The sequence below is a fragment of the Pleurodeles waltl genome, chromosome 11 (genome assembly GCF_031143425.1).
Source record: "Pleurodeles waltl isolate 20211129_DDA chromosome 11, aPleWal1.hap1.20221129, whole genome shotgun sequence".
Lineage (NCBI taxonomy): Eukaryota > Metazoa > Chordata > Amphibia > Caudata > Salamandridae > Pleurodeles > Pleurodeles waltl.
This window is the reverse complement of record NC_090450.1, coordinates 937,136,060-937,161,022: the sequence shown is the minus strand read 5'-3', so window position 1 is coordinate 937,161,022 and position 24,963 is coordinate 937,136,060. Positions and strand designations below refer to the sequence as shown.

At 46.2% G+C, this 24,963-nt stretch overlaps 1 protein-coding gene across 2 annotated transcripts in view; it reads left to right on the top strand.

Annotated features, from left to right (window-relative positions):
* PXN (paxillin) overlaps positions 1–24,963 on the top strand; it is a 191,234-nt gene that overhangs the window by 80,136 nt on the left and 86,135 nt on the right. For both annotated transcript variants that reach the window (XM_069215041.1, XM_069215042.1), the window contains exon 2: positions 3,838–4,064. In XM_069215041.1, the coding sequence (XP_069071142.1) occupies positions 3,838–4,064 (227 nt within the window). The remainder of the gene's footprint in view (positions 1–3,837; positions 4,065–24,963) is intronic.

Here is a 24,963-nt window from a genome sequence, read left to right as displayed (position 1 = left end):
TGGCCGGGTTTGCCCAGAGATTCCGGAACAGGCCGCCATGCTCCAGAGCTTCATGTTCCCTTTTCTATAGTGCTCGGCGTTTGATGATGTTTGCATTACTCATTCCGGCGATAAGTGCCTGTGGGCCGTAACCCGCCCTCCTTTCCTCCCAGCTTAGCGCAATGACAGGGCTTGCCCGGGCCGGCTGCCTGGCAGCCCCCGAAGCCGCCTCCGGTGCAGGTAGGCGCCGGTGATGTTCGCATCCTGTGGCGTCAGCTCGGGGTCCCGGCCGCGGCTGCTGGCTGTCAGGTGATCTCATGCTCTCTCGGCTTTGCAGCTTGCTCGGGCGACTGTTTAGCTTTGGTTTGTTTCTCAACCCTGTTTTGGTTACGAAGACAACATGGCCTCCGTCTGCACCCGGGGCACGGGTGGGGGGGGTTAGCGAGAGTTCACTTGGTACTTCTGAGGAGAACTTTGTGCGTGCCTGGGATCTCCTCCATCCTCCGCGCGTCCCCTCCCCCGCTACCGCCCTAGCGCCTGGAAGCAGGCCCGCACTCCCTGCTGTCGCCAATCTGCGTAGAAGGGGCGATGAAGCGCTGGCTGTATGTTCGTCGCCACCAGTAGCAGTGTCCCGCCGCCCTCCAGTGTAACACACACTTAGGCAGGGCTGGGTACTTGTGGAAGTAACTAGGGACGCACGGGAGAGTAGAGAACCGCTTGTAAGACACCTGACTGCAGCTCTTGCACAGCGCATCGACTCAAGCCGCTTGGTCACCATACTACGAGGACCGAAGTGAGGTGCTGGCTTGGTGGAAACCTCCGGTACAAGTGTACATGTTGTGTTGCTCAATTGGTGCCTTCTTGCTGTAGGTGGAGGTGTTCGTGTTGTGCTGCTCACTAAGTGCAAGCACCCCGCAGAAAGCACGTAGAGTGTTGTTCACTTGGTGCCTTCTTGCTGTGGTTGGAGGTGTTCATGTTGCGTTGCTCGCTAAGTGCAAGCACTCCGCAGAAAGCACGTAGGTTGTTGTTCACTTGGTGCCTTCTTGCTGTGAGTGGAGGTGTTCATGTTGTGTTGCTCGTAAGTGCAAGCACCCTGCAGAAAGCACGTAGTGTTGTTCCCATGGTGCATGCTTGCTTGGGTGGAGGTGTTCCTGTTGCGTTGCTCGCTAAGTGCAAGCACTCCTCAGAAAGCAAGTGGAGTGTGTTGTTCCCTTGGTGCATGCTTGCTGTGGGTGGAGGTGTTCCTGTTGCGTTGCTCGCTAAGTGCAAGCACTCCTCAGAAAGCACGTGGAGTGTGTTGTTCCCTTGGTGCATGCTTGCTGTGGGTGGAGGTGTTCCTGTTGCGTTGCTCGCTAAGTGCAAGCACTCCTCAGAAAGCACGTGGAGTGTGTTGTTCCCTTGGTGCATGCTTGCTGTGGGTGGAGGTGTTCATGTTGCGTTGCTCGCTAAGTGCAAGCACTCCGCAGAAAGCAAGTGAAGTGTGTTGTTCACTTGGTGCCTTCTTGTGGGTGAAGGTGTTCATGTTGTTCTGCTCGCTAAGTGCAAGCACCCTGCAGAAAGCACGCAGTGTATGTTGTTAACTTGGTGCCTTCTTGTTGTAGGGGGAGGTGTTATTTTGAGCTGCTCACTTTGTAGATGATTCCAAGAGACCGGCTCACTGCCTAATGTTCCTGCCTAATGTCCCTTGGTGTCAGTCTCTTGCAGACTGCGTTCTCGGTGTGCTGCTCACTTAGTGAATGTCTCTATACACGCTGCTTGCATGGTGGGATGTCTCCTGTAGATAATGTTCTCAGTTTGTTGGATGCTTTGAGCAGACTATATTCTCGGCATACTGCTCACATGGTGAATGTGTCCTGCAGAAGGCGAATCCGCGTATTTACCAAGTTAACGGATGCATCCTGCATAAGTAGTTTCGTGTGTGTTGCTCGAGTGGCAGATGCCTGCCTCCCAGAGAAGCAGTTTTAAAATACTTGCTTGGTGTCCCCCGCTCCAACGGGTGGGGGTGCTTGTTTGGTAGATGCCTTCTGCGCGGAGTTAAGCAGGAGATGTTCCATCCATGTCTCCCATAGAAAAGAATCGCTGTGTACTGTTAGCAGATACGTCCTGCAGATGTGGTCATTGTAGGTTGCTCGCTTGATGGATGCCCCCTGCAGATGTGATAGGTAAGTGTTGCTCTCTTGGCGGATGCTTTCTGCAGATGTGATCAGTGCCTGTTGCTGGCCTAGTGAATGTCTGCTGCAGGCTGGTCAGTCTGTGTTGCTCGCTTTGTGGACGCCTACCTCCAGCAGAAGGGGTTCTGCGGATGCCTCGACCTGCAAACAACAAGCTTCTTGCTGGGCAGATGGCTGCTGCGGAGAGGGCTGAGCAGGGCGTGCTTGATGCTTGGGATCAGAGTATGTTAACCTGTTGGATGCCATCTTCTGATGACTTTAGCTGCATTGGGTGCTAAGATGGAAATGCTTAGTTGATGGGTGACAAGTCTGCTCAGTACACAGTCGCGAGGAAAATGGCTTGCCTGGTACAAAATGTCTAGAGGTAACGAGACATATTCCCTATGTGGGCATTGCTCGTCTCCTGCACAGGGATTGGTGGGCCAGACTAGCTTTAGAAACATTCGAGTTGAGAGGGTTAATTTGCAGATGCTGTCTTTATGGACGAGAGACTGAAAAAAGCAGTTCCTTGTAAATATAGGGATGTCGGGTTTTGTTTGCCTTTTCTAGTGAAGGCCCCTCCCAACCTACCTTTCCCCCTCCCGTGGAATGCCACTTCCCTGTGGGAGGTGACATCTGGGTCGTACCCGGAAGTGCAGCAGCTGTTTCTCATATCCGTGGAGGGTTGCATGAAGGTGTCCCCTGAGGCCAGGGCGGGGGCAGCAGGACCAGGGGGTGCCGAAACACGGCGAGCTGGAAGAGATCCGAGTCTGCAGCCTCCTGCAAAGTTGGAATAACGGGGCTCTGTGGCTGAATGTCTTGCTAGTTTTTTCTGTCCAGACCCAACAGACCGCTTCGAAGCGCCCCAGCGAAGACTAAACGTACCAGAAGGACACACATTAACCTTCCGGACTGAAATTATTTTTTAAACTGTGCTGGGGTGAAACATTCCAAACCATTTTTTTTTTTTTGAGTTTTCACAATAAGTATGTTTCTCTTTTCAAATTACGTTGCTGGGACCTCAGTGATGTGTGAAATTGTAAATATTTACAAACCTACCTGGGAGTAAGAGATAGCAACATATGAATGATGGGCTTGGGACGACTCGAGCATCCCAAATTTACCTTTTTATGCAAGCCCCGACAATTTGTAAAAAGTACATTGAAAGAACTTATTAAATATGCACTGAGCTAAAGTAAAAAAAAAATGCAGCAGTTCCTTTTCCATTTTGTATATTTTGGGGCACTGCTTTGATAAAAGTATAGATCCTCTCGGTACCTGATTTAATCAACTCTCATATTTTGTTCCAGATAATGTATTTTGCATTAATGCAGAAATAAACTGTGTTAATTCAGTTTGTTACTTGTGTGATGGTGAATGGACAAATTGCTTAATGAATTTTGCTTCAGGGAAGCTTACTTTGTTGTGATTATTTGATTGACCGTGGAAAGATAAGAGGCGGAGGAGACTGGCTGCGACTCAAAGTTTCAAGATCTCTGCTATGGATGCGTTATTTTGCATAAAACTTTATTTTTGTTGCTGTAGGACAGTTATATTCAATAGTACAAAAAAGCAGATTGAATAAGTAAGAGAACTTTACTTATTGCTAACTATTGTAGTTTGACCAAGAGTTAGTGTTTTTGTATGAAGAGGGTTGGCATTACTTACTCTGGGTCTTGACAGTAATTGATTTCTGATTTTGTTGCAGATGCCTTACTGGCCGACCTTGAGTCTACGACTTCGCACATTTCCAAGCGGCCGGTCTTCCTTGCGGAGGAAACGCCTTACTCCTATCCAACTGGAAACCACACCTATCAGGAAGTAGCTGTCCCACCACCTGTGCCCCCGCCTCCATCCAGTGAAGCTCTCAATGGATCGCTGACAGATCACCACGATCAATGGCAGAGCAGTATCCCAGGGTACATCTACCAGCAGGTAAGAGGACACGGGAGAGTGGATGTCGCATGAGTACATACCACCCGAGTACAGCCTAACAGCCCCATAGATGTCCAACACCTTCTGACCCAAATTCTGAACTTTCCGACCTAGATCTGCATCTGGTTGAGCTGTGACCGCAGTAGTGTATTTGTAGTTCTACTGTGCGTTTAATAATTTATAGGTGAGTGGTGTGTGAAGTTAAGTGGTTGTCGTCTGAGGTCTTGCCAATGCATTGACAGGTTTATTTGGCTAGCCATTGTCTGGCATTTTGTTATAAAGTGTGTTAACTGGAGTTAGTTGTTATGATTTGATGCATGCACTTCTGTAGGAAACAGTCTTTCCCTCACCCTCTCTGTTGGGGACAGTCTTTTTTTTTTTTTTTTTTTTTCCTCTCCTTTTGCTGAGTTCCATTCGGGGGGGTTCCTCTGCGTTCCTTCTCCTTTAGTTGCACCTCACTTAAAGAAGGTGCAAGGCTGCGCTTGAATCGAGATTTCCTATTTACCCCCCCCCCCTCGCTCCCCCCGTTTAAAACTACACTTTGAAAGTAAGGTGAATATATTTTGTATTTTAAAAAAAATATTTTAAAGCTGTCCAGGGAAGCTCAACTGCTGGTTTAGCCTGTTACTTTTCCAGGCGTTGCAAAAGCTGCCAATGAACCAGAAAGTTTTTTTTTTTCTAGTTAAAATCTAAAACTTCCAAAAGTTGTATTAACTTGTTCTACTTGAGTTCTTTCACCTCACGTGATGACAGTAGTTTCAAAAGAGGGTAAATAGAAAAATGAGATACAATGCTTAATTCAGGAACTTATTGGCTTTTGTTCCCCTCCCACCCCCGTTAGAAATATCTGGGTTGCAGTGGAGCAGAGATACATAGGCACTCACCCAGGCCCCTTTATACTTGATCTTCATGATTCCAATATTCCATCTGTAACTGGGATGCTGACAACACCGGGGAAATGTCAATAGTGTCAATCATTTAATCAGTAAATAATTAATAGAATTGTGCTGTCCACACCTAAGAGGACCATTTACGCCTGCACCGTACTGATAGCACGTAAACCATTCTAGTGAACATAGACTTCCACACGCCATTAGAGGTATAAGGGGCATGTACGATCCACTGAAAGGAAATCTTCCGTCCTACTGACTACTTCATCTATACTTACAAGGCCAAAGGTCCAGGGGGAGAGTCTGCCAACTTACTGCTATACCCCCTTGAAATAGGTATCCTCCAATAATAATAACATAAATAACAGGCCGACATCCAAAAAGCATCTGTAGGCTAAGGCATGTGCAAACCCCAAAAAAGCAAGTAACAGCACATAACTTACTGCAGCTATTATAATAGTACATATGTTATTAGTCAATGAAGTGCACAGTCTCTTTGTCACAGCCGTACTGCAGTAACTTGTACAGATGTAAGTGTTCTTGTGCTAATTTTTATTTCTAATGAAATAAAGTAGTGCACGGTTATTCAGGCATGGAATAAGTGCCTTAAATGCCATCCCTTAGTTTTTAGGGTTGAGTGCGCGCAAGCGCTATGGACCATGTTGTAATCTCTCTGTGGGCTTCTAAGTACACCCATGTCATGTCTGTCACTTTAATTAGTTTGTGGGCTTGCCTTTTAAAAAATCGATTAATTCCATTAGTGAAAGGCATGCATACGTTGTACCTTTTCCAGTGTTTAGCCCTCCTCAAGCGCACCGGTAAACTACTGAAAATATATGAGGCTCTGTGTTTTCAACTGGTTTCTGGACTACTTTATCTTTTCATTTACTGCGTAGCGCGATCTTATTGGGCAAAAGTTGAGCGCTTTCCATGACATCGACCCTATTACATGGATAATTGCACTTTTGCCGGCAACATGGATAATTGCACTTTTGCCGGCAACATGGATAATTGCACTTTTGCCGGCAACATGGATAATTGCACTTTTGCCGGCAACATGGATAATTGCACTTTTGCCGGCAACATGGATAATTGCACTTTTGCCGGCAACATGGATAATTGCACTTCTGCCGATAAGTTTCACTGCAAGCAAACTTCTGGTTCCCTTTTCTGTGTCTCCTTCATGCTCATGGTGACCATCGGCTCGCAAATGTGAAACTGTTTTACTTTTCATTTCAGTTTATGTGGCAAGAAAAGTCCAGTTTGGCATTTACAACGCTAATAGCTTTAAAGCGAGCAAACGCAAGACCCATTGCATTGCAAATGCTTGTTAATATTGCGTGCCTTTAATAACAGAGGAACTGGAAAGGAAAACCCATGGAGGCAAGAGGGCGCGTACTACTACCAGCTCCGATGTGTAACCACCAGTAATTTAATTCCCTCTGTGGTGTGTGCAGAGCATCTTGTCAATGGATGTTTTGTTACAATGTCGTGTATGTGGCGCTCTGACTGTTGTGTTCTTTACCACGCTGAAGATGCACCAGGTTTCAGATAAGTCCCCGCCGCTCTCTTGGTCATTTACAGATACTCCGCTCATCTTTCGTGGCCAATAGGATGGAAAAGCAACATCATCATCGTGCACAGACAGCATACAGCGATTTTCGGACAGCATTGTTTCAAAATATAGTGCATTTGAAATGCCAGATAACAGAAATGGAAAAGGTATTACCTTGCAGCCTCCTTGTAGCTAATGAGCACTGCAGCATCTATCTGGCTTTAAAAAATATCTGCGGAGTCAGCATCTTGGCTGCCTTCCCTCCCTGAAATAAGTAACTATTTAGAGGGACAGAGCTAAATTACAGATTTATTTTGAGTTCCAGATGATCGGGTAGCTGCACGAATGAATATAGATTCTTAAAGGGCAGTTCCACCCCTGCTTTTTTTAATTTTTTTGTCCCATTAGAAAATAAATGATCTTAAGGCCGTATGCAATGGTGCTTTTTGAACTGCACGTGGAATCTCTAACCCAGCCTGTTATGTTGCCTGGGAGAGGCTTAGGGCTGTGGTTTCATAATACAATATTATTTTCTAGTGTCCTATTCATGCCAAAATAAATGCTGTCTTATATTAATTTATAACGCACAGTACTCATAACCGAAGGAATATCCTTTGCAAAAATAGCAGACCTTGGAATAGCAGGACAAATCAGTGAGGCAAAGATCTTAAAACACTGACACACACAGTTTAAACTATAAAACACAGGTTTTTAAAATCCTTCTCAACTGCAGTGGACTCGCAATGAGCCGCAGATTCAGAGGCAAGGCGTTCCAATGGAGAGCATCCGGAGGCATAAATGAGCGGCTGCCCAATTTGGCCTAGTGGACCCCCCTAGTAAGAATGGTCACTTGTGTGGCTGATCAGAAGAGCCTGACGGGTTTGTAAAAGTAAACTCTGCTAAACAAATAGTGTGGACCTACAGCATGGAGGTCGTGATGGACGTGGCTGAGCAGCTTAAAAAATGCTCACTTACGAACAGGCAGCCCAGGCAGACCGTTTAAAACTGAGGAAGAAGGTGATCTGCTCGCTAGGTTGCAGATGAGATGAGCTTCTGTGTTTTGAATAGTTTAACCGGAGGATAAATAGTTAATAATAAATGTAAGTAGTGGATAGGTAGTTGGCTTTATTTTCTTTTATGTTTTTAAATGTAGGAGAAGGCCTCCAGGTTTCCACACTCCTGTGTGGCTTTAAAGAGCATGCAAGAGAGGACATGCCACTTAAACTGCAAATGCCTTTACAAAAACATGCTTTTGAACTGTACATAGGAATCTAAAGCAGGCCGTTGCCGTTGAATGCTTAGGAAGGCTGAACTGGGCTTCCCTTTCTTACTTCAGTCATAAAAACAGAGGAGACTGGGCATTCTGAGGGCATGTGGGTCAGATTGTGTTTTGTAAATGAAAGTGTTTTTCTAGTTGTTTTTTTTTTAAACTGTTAGTCTTAAACTCGAGGACTTCTACCTTAAGAAATGTAAGTAGTTCTGAAAGAAGGTAGATTTAAAGATTGGAGGAAAAAATGCTTAATTTAAGAAGTTGTCGCAAATTTCTTTTTCCCAGCAGAAAATTATCTGGGTAGCATTATGAGTACAAATTCATTATGTACTGTTTACTCAGTTTTCACCAACCACTGTGTTATTTAAAACTCGAGAACTGGGCATTAGGAAGTGCACATTTTAATTAAATAATTACATGTTTAGTTGTTTTTGTAAGGGAAGTTTTTTTTGTTTTTTTGTTTTTTTTTTAAAGGGGGGATTACCTACGGAATGTAAGTGGGTATTCAGGAACCTGGCATCATACACCAGTCACAGTTTACTCACGGTTAAAGATAGTGCAAATAGACACTATTTTCCGTTCCTTTGTGTTCAGCGGTAGGAGCCCCATTAGGGCCATACCTGGGAAAGGGTTTGGATATTTGTATAATTATAAATTAATAATGTTACACATATCTGTGATAATTGAAATGTACGGAGATAGAACCCAGATTCCCCTACAACTGGAGTGTAGTTTAGGGAGCTACTCCATCATCACCTACAACTAGAGAGTAGCTCAAGGGGCTGCTCCATCATCTTATATTGCTTGGATGGTATCCGTTTCTCAGAGAAGGGAATGGTTTTTTGCCTCAACATCTCCAATACAGAGGGAGTGTTTGTGGGGAGATAGACAAAGTTACAGTACTTTTAAGCTAACTTGATACCCTAGCAGCCAGGTTAAGGAAATTAATTTTACTTGTTTTTGCCCTGAAGATGTTAAAACGCATGAGGTATTTTGGGGCTGATGACATCCATAGTTGTGGCATTATATGAATATTTCCTATATTCTATGTTCTCAATATAGTACTGCTAATCTGCTGTTAAGACCCAGAGGAAGCATGGAGTCAGCACTTTGGGAGATGCTTCTGGAGACAGCAGATTAAGGTTCTGCGGCTATATTGGAGCAGGTGAACGTGTGTCTGACACCTCTTTTGTTGTGGATCTTGGGACTTAGTACAGACTTTTGCAGGTGGTTCAGCAAAAAATCGATTACTTCTCGGACAGAAGCTGGGTATCGTAGTCCCCCTGGTTGAATCCTTTTATGGAGTTGTAGAGGGTTCCACGGTGTCAGCTGTTTTGCTTAATATTTTCATGCAACTGCTGCATGCTGGCCTTCAGGCGTGAGGAGTAGGGTTTCATATTTACACTGACAGCCCACAGTTCTTGGTTCACAGGGAACTGAGGGAATGTGGTTCGTTAAAAGGCTCTGAGGAACTGAATAGTCTCCTAAATTTGATACAGCTCTGGATCTAGGATGAGTTGGTTAGCCCTTAGTCCGAGCAACACTGAATTGAGCTAGTTAACTAAGTCCAGTATTCTGAAGCCATTTGACAGTTTATGAAAGCATGTTGATTGGGGAGTCTCTTAGAATATTGTCCCCAGACGTCAGAACCCTGGAATTTGTTTTATAAGCATTTATCTATGCAAAATCAGCCATCGCATAAAGCATGCTGATTTTTTTTTTATAGCCATATATTGGTTAATCTACGTCATTTGCTTTGAGGAAAGAGTCACTGCAACTAGTGTTTTTATAAGATTTTGCCAGAATTATTGGAACACCTTGGTTATTGGTGCATTCAGACGGTTCTAGGATGTCGAAAGACACTCCAAAACCAATCAGCCAGAGTGTTTCTGATTTTGGATGTTCAAGTTATGCTGAGTAGTTATCACTGGCCACTCACTATAAATAGATTGGTTTATAATCCTGGTTATTTGCATGGAGCCCGTTGTACAGTGAATGGCTCATGGTTCGTATCTTGTTTACAAATGGATGGTCGTTGGTTTTGTATGTTAATTATACCTGTGCACTTTGTTTTTCTGTCAAGGATTATTATAATTTTGCATATTTGGCTCCTGATATATATCACAGGACAGAAGCCGCTTTCATTCGGAGTAGCTTACAGATAATGATTTTTGTATTGAGTTACATTTCCCAGGTGCTTGGGAGGTGCAGCCCAAAGGTTTGTTTTTAGATGAGGGCTGTGTTGCCGGGGGCCAGTTATATGGTGCAGGTGCAGACGACATTTAACATTTTTAGATGCATCTTACACTGCTGTGCCTGTCCTGACTAGCTGATGTATGGACTGCGTAGAGCTGTGGAATGTTTTGTTTGCCAATACAAGCCTCAGTCCAATGTTACCTACTCCAGAAACTCCCAAAGAATGGCATCTCTGAAAGAGATTACTTTTAAAGAGGACCTTGTTGATAGATCAGATATAGAGCTCTCTGTGCTGCTTCCAAGAAGCAGCATTAGGTCTGTAATAATTGGAGAGGAGCCAGGCTGTGGCACAGTAGACCGAGATAGAGCCAATAATTTACTATGTTGTTTCCTTTTCATCATGCGGTGATGCTTTGGATGAATGAAACTGAAGCTTTCCCATTGTGGTTCCTTTGTGCCTGTTAATTACCAATGTTTGGTGATATCAATATGAACAAGATCTCTCTTTACCAATGGTAGGGGTTATTGGTTTGGACAGATGGTGGCTCCCAGATGGATCATTAGCAAAACTCATACGTTTCAACCATTAGGATCTCCGCCTTGTAAAATGTGTATAGCCCTTCATTCCACTGGCGTGTCTCTGAAGTACTTTTTTGAGGTTGCGGGTCAGAAGCTACCCATCTTGTTAAATTTCTGTATTATGTTGGAGGCAGCTTTTTTTTGTCCCTCCCCCAAGCACTTCTGGGAGGTCTGCTACGAGGCCAATGTTTGTTTACTTGTTGCGCATGGTTGGTGAGGGTGGGATTGAAGTTTTAGTTATGTGGGAAGTGTAGTACATACCATCTTCTAGATTGCCAGATAAGAGGCTATCGAGTTTGTTGTGCATGGTTGGTGGACTGTGAGCTTATAGTGTTGTCTGTTTGGCAAACTTTGGACTTTATCTGTGAGGGCCAGAGGCCCATTATTGTTGCCGTAACTTGTGGCTGCTTAACTAGATGAAGCAAGGTCCTAGAGAAGTGTGAGGTGAAAAATAGCTTGTGTCGAGCTTGCATATATTTACTATCCTCTAGTTTGATCCATGGAAAATAAGTTGTGTTTTGGAGGAGAAAGCCTTCACAGCTCTTTCAAATTGAAGGTAGGTTTGAATGATTCTTCCTGCAGGTAGAGTCGTCCAGAATTTGACTGTCTGAACAGAGAAAAAAATATCAACAATGGGATACTTTTGGAGGGGATTGTTCGTCTGTTGAAAGACCAGTCTGGATCAAAACAAGCTTCTTTGGCAGTATTTGCCAGGTTTCAGTTGAAGGATCAGTCTGACACCATGAATGCCCAATGGGTAATACAGTAAACTCTAAATGAGATATGTCTAACTAAAGACAGCCATTGCAGTGCCAGAGTGATGTGATTCTGTGTGCATAGTTGCAGGGGTTGTCGTGCGACTATGTTGGGGTTTGCTGAAGTCTGCTGAGTGGCTAGAGTAGGGCTCCAAGGTACAGTCTGTTGGCATAATATACCCAAGAGAGCACCAGAGGGATTGATGGTCTGCATTCTGCGAGGGAATTGTAGTCGTTGTTATGTTTATAGTGTGACTAAAGTGTAAAGCATGTGTGAGGGTTCAGAGGATTCTTGGGTTGTTCGACTCAGATCTGGTACTACAAATAGGCAAGCGTGTGAGGTAGAAAGGTGTAAAATTAATATTCCTGCTTGATATTACATACCTTTTCCATCTGGTCTCCATGTTTAGAGCGTTCAGTGTCTGGTTAAAAGATGTGCCTACATAGGATGATAGTGTTGGAAGCAGGGCCATGAAGTTGGAAACCAACTGGGCCAAAGTGCTTGAAACTTGAGTCCCTACAGCACAGCAAAGAATGGGAGACAAGTCTGTGAATACCAATGCCAATGAGTGTCACTTACCAAGAAAACACTCATGGATGCTTTTATCACTCGTTTGTGCTATGAGAGCACAGGAACAACCTATATTGAGCTAAAAAGCAATGGATTGGAATGGGACCAGGAGTAAATACAAATAAGATTGATTCAAGAATTTCCAGGCACCACTTTTGCCAGTCACCAGTGAGGTGCCCTAAGTGGCACAGACCTACTCAGACTTGAGGCTCAAGCATAAACCGCTATTGTAGCTCAACCTAACCCTCATCAGTGAAATAGAAGCATGATTGTGAGTGCTTCTGTTCGCATTCAGAGGTGCATAACCTTAGCGGTTTTTGTCTGGGCCGTCCCTCTTATGGTGATGCCAAGATGGATTTACTTTCTGTTACTGCACAGACAGGCTTAAAATAATGCACAGTGCTTAGGGTATATAAGACTGGCCCTTATCTTTCAGTTTTGCTGCCAGTGAGGTGCACTGTCTGTTGGCCTCCTTTGCACTCACTGATCTCCTATTGAGGGCCTGGGGGGTAGAGCTAAAGTGAAGCCTAACACAGTATAACTAAAAAGGGACTTATGGCCAGGAACCTGTGCCTGACAAAGAGAGAAATGAACCAGCGAGTAATACAGAGAACTATAGATGTAAAGAAAGAGGATTGGGCAGATAATACCCTGTGAAAGTAATTGAGAGGAGCCAGTCACTGGCACAGTTAGGGAAGAGCCAAGGCCTGATAGAGCAGTGAACCTCGACCCAAGAAGATGGTGTGTAAGTTCCTGCCAGAGAGCCAGGACCCCCCAAGGTCTGATTGAGGCATGGACCAAGACTTAAGAATGGGATGTACCATTGCTTGACCAACATCTACCAAAGCCTGGCAGGATTCAACCAGGTCCTGAAATAGCGATGAACCAGTTCCTGGCAGAGAAAGAGGGTAACAAGGGTGGGAAAACATGAAGCACAGGCATAAATATCAGGAGCTGACAATAGGAAAAGGAGCCTATGCCTAACAGGGAAGGAAGAGGATCCTAGGGCTTAACAGAGAGAGGTACCGTGATCTGGCAAAGACAACGAGATCTGCAAAGGCCTTGCTCAAAGGCCAGGGCCACAAAGAGGAGCGGGTGAGAGAGAATATGAACAAAGAGTGTTAGACCCGACAGCCTTAGGGTGGTCTTCCACCCAACTTTCTGTTTACCTCCTTCACTTTTCTGACCTCGTTTTTGCTAGTATTAGGACCCTGTAAAACGTTACCAGTGCTAACCAGTACTAAAAGTGCTTGTGCTTGCACTCCTCTATACATGGTAGTATTGGCTCATACCCATTTGGCATATTTAATTTCCCTAGTAAAGTGGTACTATGTGTACCATGGGCATGTAAATTCAATACTACTAGTGGACCTGCGGCACTGATTGTGTCACCCACTTAAGTAGCCCCTTAGTCATGTCTTAGGCCTGTCATTGCAGAACCTGTGTGGGCAGTTTTACACTATCATGTCGACCTGGGGAAAATAACCCCTAAGGTACACCCTGGACAAACCAGAGGGCACGGTGCAATGTATGTAAAAGGTAGGACATGTATGTTTAAGTTTTGCATGTCCTGGTAGTGAAATACTTCCAAAGTCGTTTTTCACTATTGCAAAGCCCATCTCTCACATAGGATAACATTGGGATTACCTTATTATATTTATAAGAGTAATTCCCAATTGTGAAGAGATGCTTTGCAAGTTTGGTGTCTCTGGAATCACAGTTTAAAACCCACAGTCAGATTTTAATTTGCAATTCTGAAAATGCCACTTTTAGAAAGTTGGTATTTTTCTTACAATACCAAACCAAAGGACAGTCTCCAAGGTTGGGAACTAGGGGCTTTGGGCCTCAAGGGTGAGCCAGCCCCCAACACAATTCTTTTCACAAAAAGGTCACCAGAGTTAACTGTTTCACAGTTTTTATAAACTTTTTCCTGCCCGTCTAGTCGCTCTTTGGGTCACAAACAAAGTTTGATGGGATGTCCTCACACACCTACCAGGTGTCATGCTTCATCAATGGACCGCTTCACGCTTTCCAAAACAATGGCTTGATGGAGGGCGGGACTACACCCTGAGGTCACACTGGCACTTTTCTAACTAAGGATCCATAAAACAAATTAAACAAAACATTGTTATGACCCGGTATGGCTTTTACTTAGGAGGGTACAACTTGGTATTAAAAATTGGTCTTGGAGTATATGGGAACAAGTATCCCATCACCACTAATGTGTTGCCATGTTTCTGGCAAGACGGCTCCTAAGAGTTCACAGCATTCTTCAGGACGTGCCCAGGATTCTGTAGAAGTACACACCACTTGCATACACTAATGGAACTAAACAAATACTTGCTACTAGTGTTGCTATCCCTGGTCATCCAAGCTAAGGGTCATCTGAACCCCATGGGAGAAGTCCCCAGGAACCACTGTAGTTACACTTGCACTAAGGTGCATGCCTTCCTCTTCATTCACTGAGCTGTGAGTTACCCCTGTAGTGACCCTGGGCAGGAAGGGCAGGACCTCTGTGCACTTCAAAAGACTGTCTTTGTCTTCCCTCACTTCAGAGGCATCACCGGGTATAAGAACTGGACCTCAGACACCACCACTTCAGTACACTTCTGGACCTGTGGATACTGTGCCAGGAAGAAAGACTGCTGTGCTGCTGAAGTACTGCCACTCTGCTGGACTACTGTTAGAAACTGGGTCTCTAGTTAGCAGAGGTATAGCTTGGCACATAACAGTTAGGCTCAACTTAATTATAATTGTATTTATGTAGCGCTTACTACCCCTGACGAGGCGTCAAATCTCTTTTTGGAGAGTAGCCCGCTACTCCAGAACCCAGAGGGATTATTGGTGTATTATAGGGAAATATGAGTACAGTATTAGTATGAGTTGATTTGAGCAGAGGATATGTGAGTATGTTAGTAGGTTTGAAGAGAATAATAGCGGGATAGATGAGAAAAGAATCCAGAAGTGTTAATTGGGAGTTTATAGTAATAGGATGAGGCTTGGGATGAGTAAAGGAGAGATGGAGGAGGGTAGAGTCTGTAGAAAGGGGTTAAGGAGATCATAGTAGTATAGGGGTTTTTTGGATGAGTCAAAGGTGAGATAAGTCAGGGAGAATTGAATAGGGCTGTTTGGTAGATCATAGTAGTAAAAACTGAGGTTTGGGGTGAGCCAGGAGTGGTAGAAGAGGGAAGAGCTTAGGCAAGGATACTTTGGAGATCATAGTAGTAGAATGGGTTTTGGATAAGTCAGAGTCAGGATGGAGGATAGGGTGTTTGAGGTATAGGGTGATGGGGAGACAGAGTAAAGCTTACAAGAGTGTAATTTATTTTCCCTCTTGTACAGTAGGACTAAAGTAGTACATAGACACATAAATACATAGTAAGGGAATATATGTGTAAGGAATATAATAATGGATATAATATTTTGAGATTTAAAGTTGTGTTGTATAAACTGAGTTGCAAGATTTGCAATACTTGAGATTAATTTATTTGTGTACTTTTCTAACATATCATTTTCCTCAATTTTCAATAGTAACATATTATTTTCCTCAATTTTCAATAGTGAATGCTTGCTGATAAAATAGTTAAGATAACATTTGCTCATTGTGATAGATAAGAATAAAAGCAGGGATTCATAAGTATCTAATCTAACAACTTATCTAGGAACTATGCAATGACCTATGAGCATGTTAAGCATAGAATAATATACACATATATATGTATATACACGTACATATACACATACATACTTGTATATACACACATGGGCACATATACACACATGCACACATATATACTCCTGCACATATACATTTAACCATGAGTAAATATACATTTATTAAACGGGCTTAACGAGTGTGTATATATTTTATTATGAAATAGTAAATGTACATATTTCTTAAAGAAATACACATATCTATATCTAGGTACATACACATAATTAGGTTATAAATATTTACCAACACAGGTATATGCAGTCCATTGCTGTTTGGAAATGGTGGTTATGAAGGAAAGGGCCAACTCTTGAGTAGTCTTCTGAAGACAAGATAGTTATCCGTGGGTCTTAAATTTGGGGTAATGAATTCCATAGTTTTGCTGCTTGAACAGACAAGGATGTACCACCTGTAGTCTTTTTCTTGTATGGTGGTGTCTTAAGGTGATGTGCCAATCTTGAGCGGATGTTTCTTTGTTGAATGTATTTGGTGATTTTATTCCTGATGAAAAGCAGTCCTGTTCCATGTATTGCTTTGTGGGTGATACAAAGCAGCTTGAAGGTGGATCTTCTGGCATCCGGTAACCAATGTATTGCCCTCAAGGCATGGGAGATGTGGGCTTGTGGCTTTATAAGTAGTAGTATTCTAGCAACCGAGTTCTGAATTGTTGTTGTTTTTTCATAGTATTTTTTTTTTTGTTTTAATATATTTTTAATTAACATTTTGTTGTTTTACATTTGTATGTCTGTTCAAAGTAATCTCTTGCACTCGTTATACATGATCATTCAACAAACCGCATTTGTGGTATACATTACTTGTGATTCATTGTATATTTCTTTGGTACTCCCAGTATCATTTATGCGTTCGTCGGACCTTAACTCTCATAAGCTAATCCTATTGTCAAACTGTGCTATGTTCTCCGTTGTTCTACAATGTCGATTTGTGTCCTGCATATAAACAACAAGCCTAAACCCGTTCTAAACTATAGCTTGGAGGAGAAAACAAAAAGAAGAACGAGAAAAAAGAAAAGAAAAAGGGGGGGGGAAGGTATATAAACTAAACAGAAGGTCAACTTTACAGCATTGTGTGGGTGGGATTTGTGGCTGATAATATTTAAGGAACTAAGGCATAGCAACATAAAAGAAAAGGCCATGCCCGGGGCGCACCAGTACATGAAGGGGACAGCAGTCCACTCGCTCCACCCCCCATCCCTAGTGGTATTGTGGCAAATGGTGGCTCGTTCGTCTCTATTTCGTGTTCCTCTGTGCAGACCATATATCTGTTCGGACATCTTAGGGCACCACTTGGGAGACTTCCTCCTCGGGACTACCTCCTAGAATGTGCTAACCCTCTCCCACTCCTACTTCGGTGTCTACTGCTCTCTTGAATAGCCCATCCCAACTCGTCACTAGGTCTTCGCAGGCCGGGGCAATAGGAACCTGTCAGATGCCCTTGGCCTCCTCAGCCTTCAGGACCTTCAGTTCAGCCCTGGACCATTTCGTAACATCCCTTTTCCAGTCAGCCAGCGAGGGGTGGACTGAGGCTTTCCAGCCCTTTGAGATCAGTCTTTTATAATGGGCTAGAGTTAGGTCCAGGAAACGCCCTCCTACCTTCCCACTTAACACAGTCGGCCTGAGACCCAATAAGCACAGGTCCGGGGTGGGCCGCAACTCCGCTCCAAATAACTGAGATAGGACAGCCAGTATCTCCTTCCAACCAACCTGGAGTACTGGGCACCCCCACACCATATGGTCAAAGTCCGCTTCTCCCCCCCAACATCTCGGGCATGTCCTGGGGGCCCCCCGTAAATACGGAATAGTCAGTGTGGTGTGAGGTACGTCCTGTGTAGGTAATTGTATTGGATGCATCTTAACCGCGCGTTACGAGAAATCACCCGGGGGTAAGCCAGTGTTTTGTTCCATTCTGAGTCAGACAGTTCCCGCCCGACCGTGCCTCCCCATCGTTCTCTCAAGGATTGCAAAGGATCTAATACGGCCTGGGCCTGGACCTGGGCCCGGTAAATTTTGGCTATCAGATGAGGTTCCTCCCCTGATGTCAGCAGGAGGTGCAATACCCCGTGGGCTGTGGGCTCCGCATTTATCGTGCACCAGTGGTCCTTCAGAGTATGAACCAGCGTCCCGAAGAGCAGGAACTGACCCCGGGGAACACCCACCCACTCACGATAGGTCAGCGAATCCCCTCAGTACTCCCCCCTCAAAGAGCCCACCCACTGTCTCAATCCCTGCTCTTGTCCAGGGGCCAAGCCCCAGACTTCCTGATCCCTTCCCCCCAGACTCCAGAGCCAGTGCCGAAAGCGGTAAAGCCGGAGAATATGGCGGGCCCACTCCTACCCTTTTCGTACACCTCTTCCAGCATGCCAATGCGACACTTATCATTATGTTGCTTCCAGGTAGGGCTATTTTCCTGTTTGTCATACGTGCCACAATCCATGCCGTATCCATTATCCCCTGGGCTGTACATAGGTCCAGGTGTCCTCTGCCCACCAGCCAGCCGGACACCCACTGTAGTTGGGATGGCAAGTAATAAGCCTCAAAGTCAGGGACACCCAGTCCTCCCATATGGGTCAGTCTACAGAGGGTCGTAAGTGCAGTGCGTCTATGTCCATCGTCCCAAATTAGTTCCCTGAGCAACACGTTCAAGTCACGGAACCATGATGGGGGGATCAGCATTGGTAAATTAACAAAGTAGTAGAGGAGTCGGGGAAGCATAATCATTTTGGACAGCACCACTCTGGCCATTACTGATAACTTCAGAGAGCGCCAGAACCCAACCGAGGACCTCAGGGATCGAAGCGCCCTGCCAAGATTACCCTCTCTGAGATCTCCCAACTCGTAGAATATTTGAATACCCAGGTACTTGAAGGTCCGTGGGGCCCAGTTCACATCTAACGGGCATGTTGCTGGGCGTGCGCAACCAGGTGTTAAGGGAAACACATACGTTTTGCCGCGGTTAAGGTGCAGTCCAGAAACTTCACCGAAATCCTCCAAAACCCTTAGGGCCCAGGGGAGACCGTGAGCACCGTCCTTAAGATAAATTAGTATATCGTCAGCGTACAGGGAGACAATATGTTCAGTTGGCCCCCATACAACCCCCCTTCCCGCACCCTCCCCCGCAATCGGGCCGCAATGTGCTCAATCGCCAGGGCAAACAGTAGTGGGGAAAGGGGGCACCCCTGTCTGGTTCCGCGAAACACTGGGTATGCTCTGGAGATTGTTCTGCCCGTCTTCACTCTTGCCAGTGGGGACGAGTACAACAGGTCCACCCATCTTACCCAGTTCTCCCCCAGGCCCATTTTTAGCATCACTGACCTCCGGTAGTCCCACATAATCGAATCAAAAGCCTTCTCGAAATCCACAGCCAACATGAACCCCGCCGGCGGTTTCCATTCTTTGGGCATGTGTAAGATGGAGAAAATTCGTCTAAGATTCAGGGAGGGGCTGCAACCAGGAATAAAGCCATTTTGGTCAGCATGTATCAGCATGGGCATATGGGGAAGCAGTCGGTCGGCTAAGATCCTGCTGAGAATCTTGAAGTCGCTGTTCAGCATTGATAACGGACGGAAGTCGGCCACCGAGGTTTCCCTGTTGGTAGTCTTAGGGAGTGGCACTACCAGTGCCTCACGCAGCATGCCTGGCAACTCTCCACTCTGTACTGCCTCCGCGTACATCTCCGCTAAACTGGGAGCTAGCAAGGATTTATATTTTTTGTAAAAATCCATGGGAAGACCGTCCGTACCAGGGGTCTTCCCGGGGGCCAGCTGTGCTATGGCATCATTAATCTCTTCCGCGGTCACCGACCCCCCCCCCCCACCCCCCCCCCCCACCCCCCCCCCCCCCCCCCCCACCCCCCTAGGTTGTCCCTGTCCTCTAGTCTCAGCAATGGGAGTGGGGTCTGCAGCAAATAATTGTCAAATGTCACCGGCTCCAGGTTACTAGGTCTCCTATACAGGTGCATGTAATAATCTCTGAATGCGTCATTGATGGGGCCTGGGCTAAGTCTGCGGTTTCCCCCTCTGTCTAATACACTTGTGATGGGTTCGCTGTCCCCACTCGGGCGCACCAGCCATGCTAGTAGCTTACCCGACCTCCCCTCCTCTGATTGTAGGGATGCCAGGTATTTTTATGTGTTATGACAGCTGAGCTTTTCTTCAGCCTGGGAGTGTTCCCTGCGGGCACGGTTATATTCTTCATCCCCTTGTGCTACAAGGCCCTGTCTTAGTTCCCCCCTCGTGTATGACCTTCTCCAGGGCAGTAAGCTCCCTTTCTAGCGTTTGCCTCACCCCCGCCGACTGCCCGAGGCAGAAACCCCTCGTCACCACCTTGAGTGTCTCCCACTCCACGGCCCTGGAGGGGGTGGATCCCTTGTTAATTTCAATGTGTTCTGACAGATGGCTATGCAGCGACTCTCTGTACGCCTGATCTTCAAGCGCCGCGGGGGCCAGCCTCCATGATGGTATGGGGGGGGTCTGTCCTGTGAGACCCTCAAGGTCAACAGTAATGGATTATGATCCGAAATTGTGCGGGCGAGGTATTCAGAATGTCACACCTCGAGCTAGACCCGGGGTGCAGGCCACCCTGTCAATTCTGGTGTGCACCCGGTGGAGGCCCGAGTAAAACGAGTAGTCCCTGACGGTCGGGTGCTGCACCCGCCAGACATCCACTAATCCCCATGTGCTCACCCTCTCGGCTAGGCTTTGTGCTATCTTAATTGATGTTGCCCCTTGTAGTGGCGGGTTGGACCTATCCATGTTTATATCTAATACTGCGTTGAAGTCCCCTCATATTAGTACCTCCCCTGTGTGTTGGCGGGTGAGGTGGCGTGATAAGCCCGTCATGAATGAAACCTGGTCTTGATTAGGGGGTAGATGCAACTCATAACTATCGGAGTCCCATGTAGCTTCCCTTTTAGTATCACAAAACTGCCCTCTTTGTCTGTTTGAGTCTTCAATTGTCAGGGGGACTCCCGCTCTAATCCATATCAGTGAGCCCCTTGCATAAGCTGAATACTCCGTAGCAAACAGCTGCCCCCTCCACCTCCGTCTTAGTTTCTCTCCCTCTCCCGGTGGGTCTCCTGTAACATTGCTACCTGCACCCCCCTTCTCTTTAGGAATGATAGTATTCTATGTCTTTTGGCCGGAGTGCCCATCCCTCTGACATTCCAGGTTATAACATTGTAGTCTGCTATTTTGTTCTTAGAGCCTGACAATAGCGGGCCTGGCGCGCCCGGGATTCTAATTGACCCCCTCCCATGCTCGTTCCTGTATTGTGGTCAGATTTCACTACCCATGCTGGGTATAGGAGCGAGTACTGAATCCCCTCGTCTTGTAATGCTCTTTTTACCGCTAGGAATGAGGCTCGCCTGTTCTGGACCTCTAGAGTGAAGTCCGGGAATAGTGTCACTTCCCCATTTGCTACTTTAAACGGGCCCATCTCTCTGGCTTTCTGTAGGAGAATGTCCCTGTCCTTGTAGTGCAAGAGTTTAGCGATTACAGCATGGGGAGGTCTGCCAGGGGTAAGAGGTCTCGACGGTACGCGGTGGGCCCGTTCCAGGGTGTAGTAGGGGGTCAGGCACCCCGGTGCAACCACCGTGCTCATCCATTTCTCCAGGTATTCCACCATGTTTGCCCCTTCGGGAAGGCCCACCACGCGCACGTTGTTCCTCCTGTTTCTCCCCTCCGCATCTTCGGCACGTTGTTCAAGTCTTGCAACTCTGCCAGCCAGGGAGGTTACTTCCGCCGCCATGTCTTTCTGCCTCGGTGCGATGTCTGCCAGCGTGGTTTCCGTTTCTTTGACTGTCAGCCAGTTTATGCTGTTCAGCTCTCAGGAGTCCTACCTCAATTGCGACTTGGTTGATGTCTCGTTGCAATGTTGACTTTGTGTCCTCTATGGCCCCCAGTATCTTGTCTAGGGTGTCTTGAACTTTGGTATGTGATTGGTTCAGCGAGTCCGCTTCACCATCCCCGGGCGGTGTCAGGGGGTCCATGGCTCTGTTCTTGTGTCGGCCCTTGGGGGGGCATCGGTCCAACAAGGAGGTGTACCCCGGGGTGGGGGGTCCGGAAAACGACTCGTGTGTTTCCGTATGAATCACTACTGAGTCTGTCCCCTCGTTTCGGTCTCCGCAGCTTTAACTTCCGCACACTGGCGCAGCAAGCTGAGCTCCAGGCGCTCCACCGGCCGCACCCGGTGCTCAGTTCCAAGGGCAGGGGGCTCTACTGTAGCCGACCGTGGCCAATTGCCACCTGTGACTGTACTGGCTCCTCCGCCAGTTCCTGCTACCAGGCCTCGTCCCGCCAGCCGGAATCAGGCATGCGCCGCAACCGGGGTCTGGCCGTCCCCCGCGCGGGGCACTCACCCCTTCTCCAGAAGTTCTTCCGCGCCCGTGGCTGCTCTCCCGCACTTGCCCAGTGTCCTCACTTAGTGGCCGGCAGTGCTCCAGGATGTCCAGTAGATCCATGGTTCCCACATGTTGGCCGCCGATCAGGAACTCCCAGCCGATTGCGCCTCTCCTGGGGTGTGAACTAGGGGGTCTCGCACCCCCTCCCAGCGACCCCACAGGTGATCTCCTCTGGGGGGCCCGCCGGCCGCGCTGCCGCCACGGCTCCCCGGTGCTCCACCCGGGCCCAAGTCAGCGTTCCCGGGCCGGCCCCAGTGAAGACAAGGCCACGCCCGCTCCTCCCGTTTCAAATATATAAATCGCCCGCTGGGGAGAGGTCCCACCAGGACCCCCAGTGCCTCACAGACACACTGGGTCCCACAATCAGGCCGCTGGATCCAGCCGCGGCCGCACTCGGGCCGCTCTCTCTGCTCTCGCCGCGGCCTACCTTCCCACTCGAGGCCGCGGCTTTAAGAGAGAGGAGGGGCCGCAAGCCTCCTCTCGTTCCGGACGGCTCAGTGCAGCCTGCCGCTCGTCTCTGGTCCGGTGCGGGGGCTCAGCCGCGCCGCCTGCCTGTCTGCTGCACGGCGCCCGGACTCCGTGCGTGGACGGCCCAGACTGGCGCGTTTGTCCAGAGTTTTCCGGACGGCCCCTCCGGAGCTGGTTCTCTAGGCGTCCGCCATGTTCCAGACCCTGGCCACGCCCCGTCGTTTTTTCATAGCAGATAGATATGATCTATGGTGTAATCTAGTTTAGATAGTACAAGAGAGATAGTAGCCTGGAACTTCTGTGGAAATCCAAGGTGGGGGAAGATGCGTTGTAGCATTTTCAAGGTGATGAAGCTTGATCGTGCTAATTTGTCCAGTTAGTCATTTGTTGTTAACCGGGGTCCATGGTAATTCCAAGATTTTTAACTTCCTTAGATACTTGAGTAGGTGGTCCCAGATCGTCAGGCCAGGTGCAGAGTAGGCCATAATTTTTCCATTCGCCACATGTGAGTATTTCTGTTTTGGAAGCATTCCGTTTTAGATGGCTCCAAGTCATCCACTGATCAATGGGTCTGAGGCAACTGAAGATTTGTGAGTTTCCAATATCTTTGGGGCATTCCAGTTTAAGGAGTATTTGTCTGTCAACTGCATAGTTGTAGCATATGAGTTAAAATGTATTGATCAATTCCGGTAATGACATCATGTAGATGTTGAAAAGCATAGGTGCGATGATTGATCCTTGAGGGAACCCTGCTTTTGTGAAGTAGGGATTGGACAAGAAAAGGGGAGAATAGATGACATTTGTTCTGTTTGGAAGGTAGGATGTGATGCAGTTGAGAGCTGTCCCTTCTATGCCGGCTTCGTCGAGTCTTTGAATTAGTGTGTCATGGTCAACAGTGTCAAAGGCAGATAAGAGGTCCAAGAGAATTAGTGCATCAACTCCATTGCGGTCAACTGTGTTTTTAAGATCATCCCAGATTGTGATGAGTGAAGATTCATTTCCTCTTCCTGGGTGGAATCCAGTTTGTTAGTCTGAAAGTATGGAGTTATCTTCAATGAATTGTGACATCTGGGTGAATGCTGCTATTTCTATTTCTTTGCCCAGAAAGGTCCATGTGTAATTGGTCTGTAGTTGTTTGTGGTCCTGTGGGACCAGGTTTGTTTTCTTTAATAACCGGGCATATGTGTGAATTTTTAAGGTGTTCAGGAAAGGTTCCCATAGTTAAACAGTTATTGATGATTCTTCTTATTGGTGTGGTAGCAGAAGTAGATAAAAGAATATTATTAAAGATGTGTGGTGAACAAGGGTCAGAAGGGCAGCTGGAAGGCCTGCTTGCTTTGACCTGATCCATAAATTCCCTTTGTGATATTTGTTTGAAGCAGTGCTCAGGCTGGGTTGGCTTACTCTTGGAAAGGATTTTAGGAAACAAGTTGGTGCTGGTGTTTTTCTTTGGTTTCAAATAGAAGTCCAATGTGCCTGCCTTAGTTGCGTACTGATTTGCCATTTTGTCTGTGAATTCTTGAGTAATGGGATGAGTACCTTCGTGCATTTAGTTTTTAAAAATTCGTTGAGAGTTTTATAAAATTCATTATTTGCAGATGTAGCATTTAGAATTCTGTCTGAGTAGTACTTTTTTTAAAGCTTTTTTATTGAAGATTTGTATATTCTATTAAGTGTGTGTAGGTGAAGTTTGTCTTGAATGTTGTTTGTTTTGAGCCAGGTTAGTTGCAGCCTTCTGATTTGTTGTTTTATCTTTTTTAGTTCTGTATTTCTCCAAGGTGTTGCTTTTCTTTTGTCGTGTTTAGTGTTTGTTGAGTGGTATTAGGATATCTAAAGCTTCCCGTAGCCTCTCTTAAAGTTTGGAAGCAGAATTTATTGTGTCTAGATCTGTGTGGACTGTTAGTTGAGTTTCTAGGTCTTCAAAATTTAGTTTGTTCCATGGTCAATAGATGGATGTTTGCAAGGTGGTCTTGGGTGTGTTGATTATGTTGATTTGTGGTGTTTTATGTTGGAAAGTTACCAAATAGTGGTCTGACCATGTGACTAGCATGATGCTTTGAATGGTAACTAGTTCTGGGTTTGCAAAAATGACATCTCGTATGTGTCCAGCGAAATGCATGGGACTGTATACAATCTGATGTAGGTTCAGTGTGACTAGGCCAGTGGTGATAGTTTTTGGATGTGGCATTTTGGGTTTGTCAAACCAAATGTTTAGAACCCCAAGAATGCAGAGGTTGGAGTATAACGTTAATAAGTTTAAAACTGTGCCTAGAAATGTGTCTGGGAAAGTTGGGTTGTTAGGCAGAGCTCTGTAAAGGAGGAGGAAGTTAGTGTCAGGTTGCTTCTGTGATGAGGGCCTCACAATCTTGTATGGAAATGTTTTATGTTTTCCTGAGATGTATTGCTTGTTTGAATATAATAGCTAGTCCTCCTCTTCTTTTGCCTATATGGTTCTGTGTGATAGCCTGGAGGAACGGCTTCATATAACA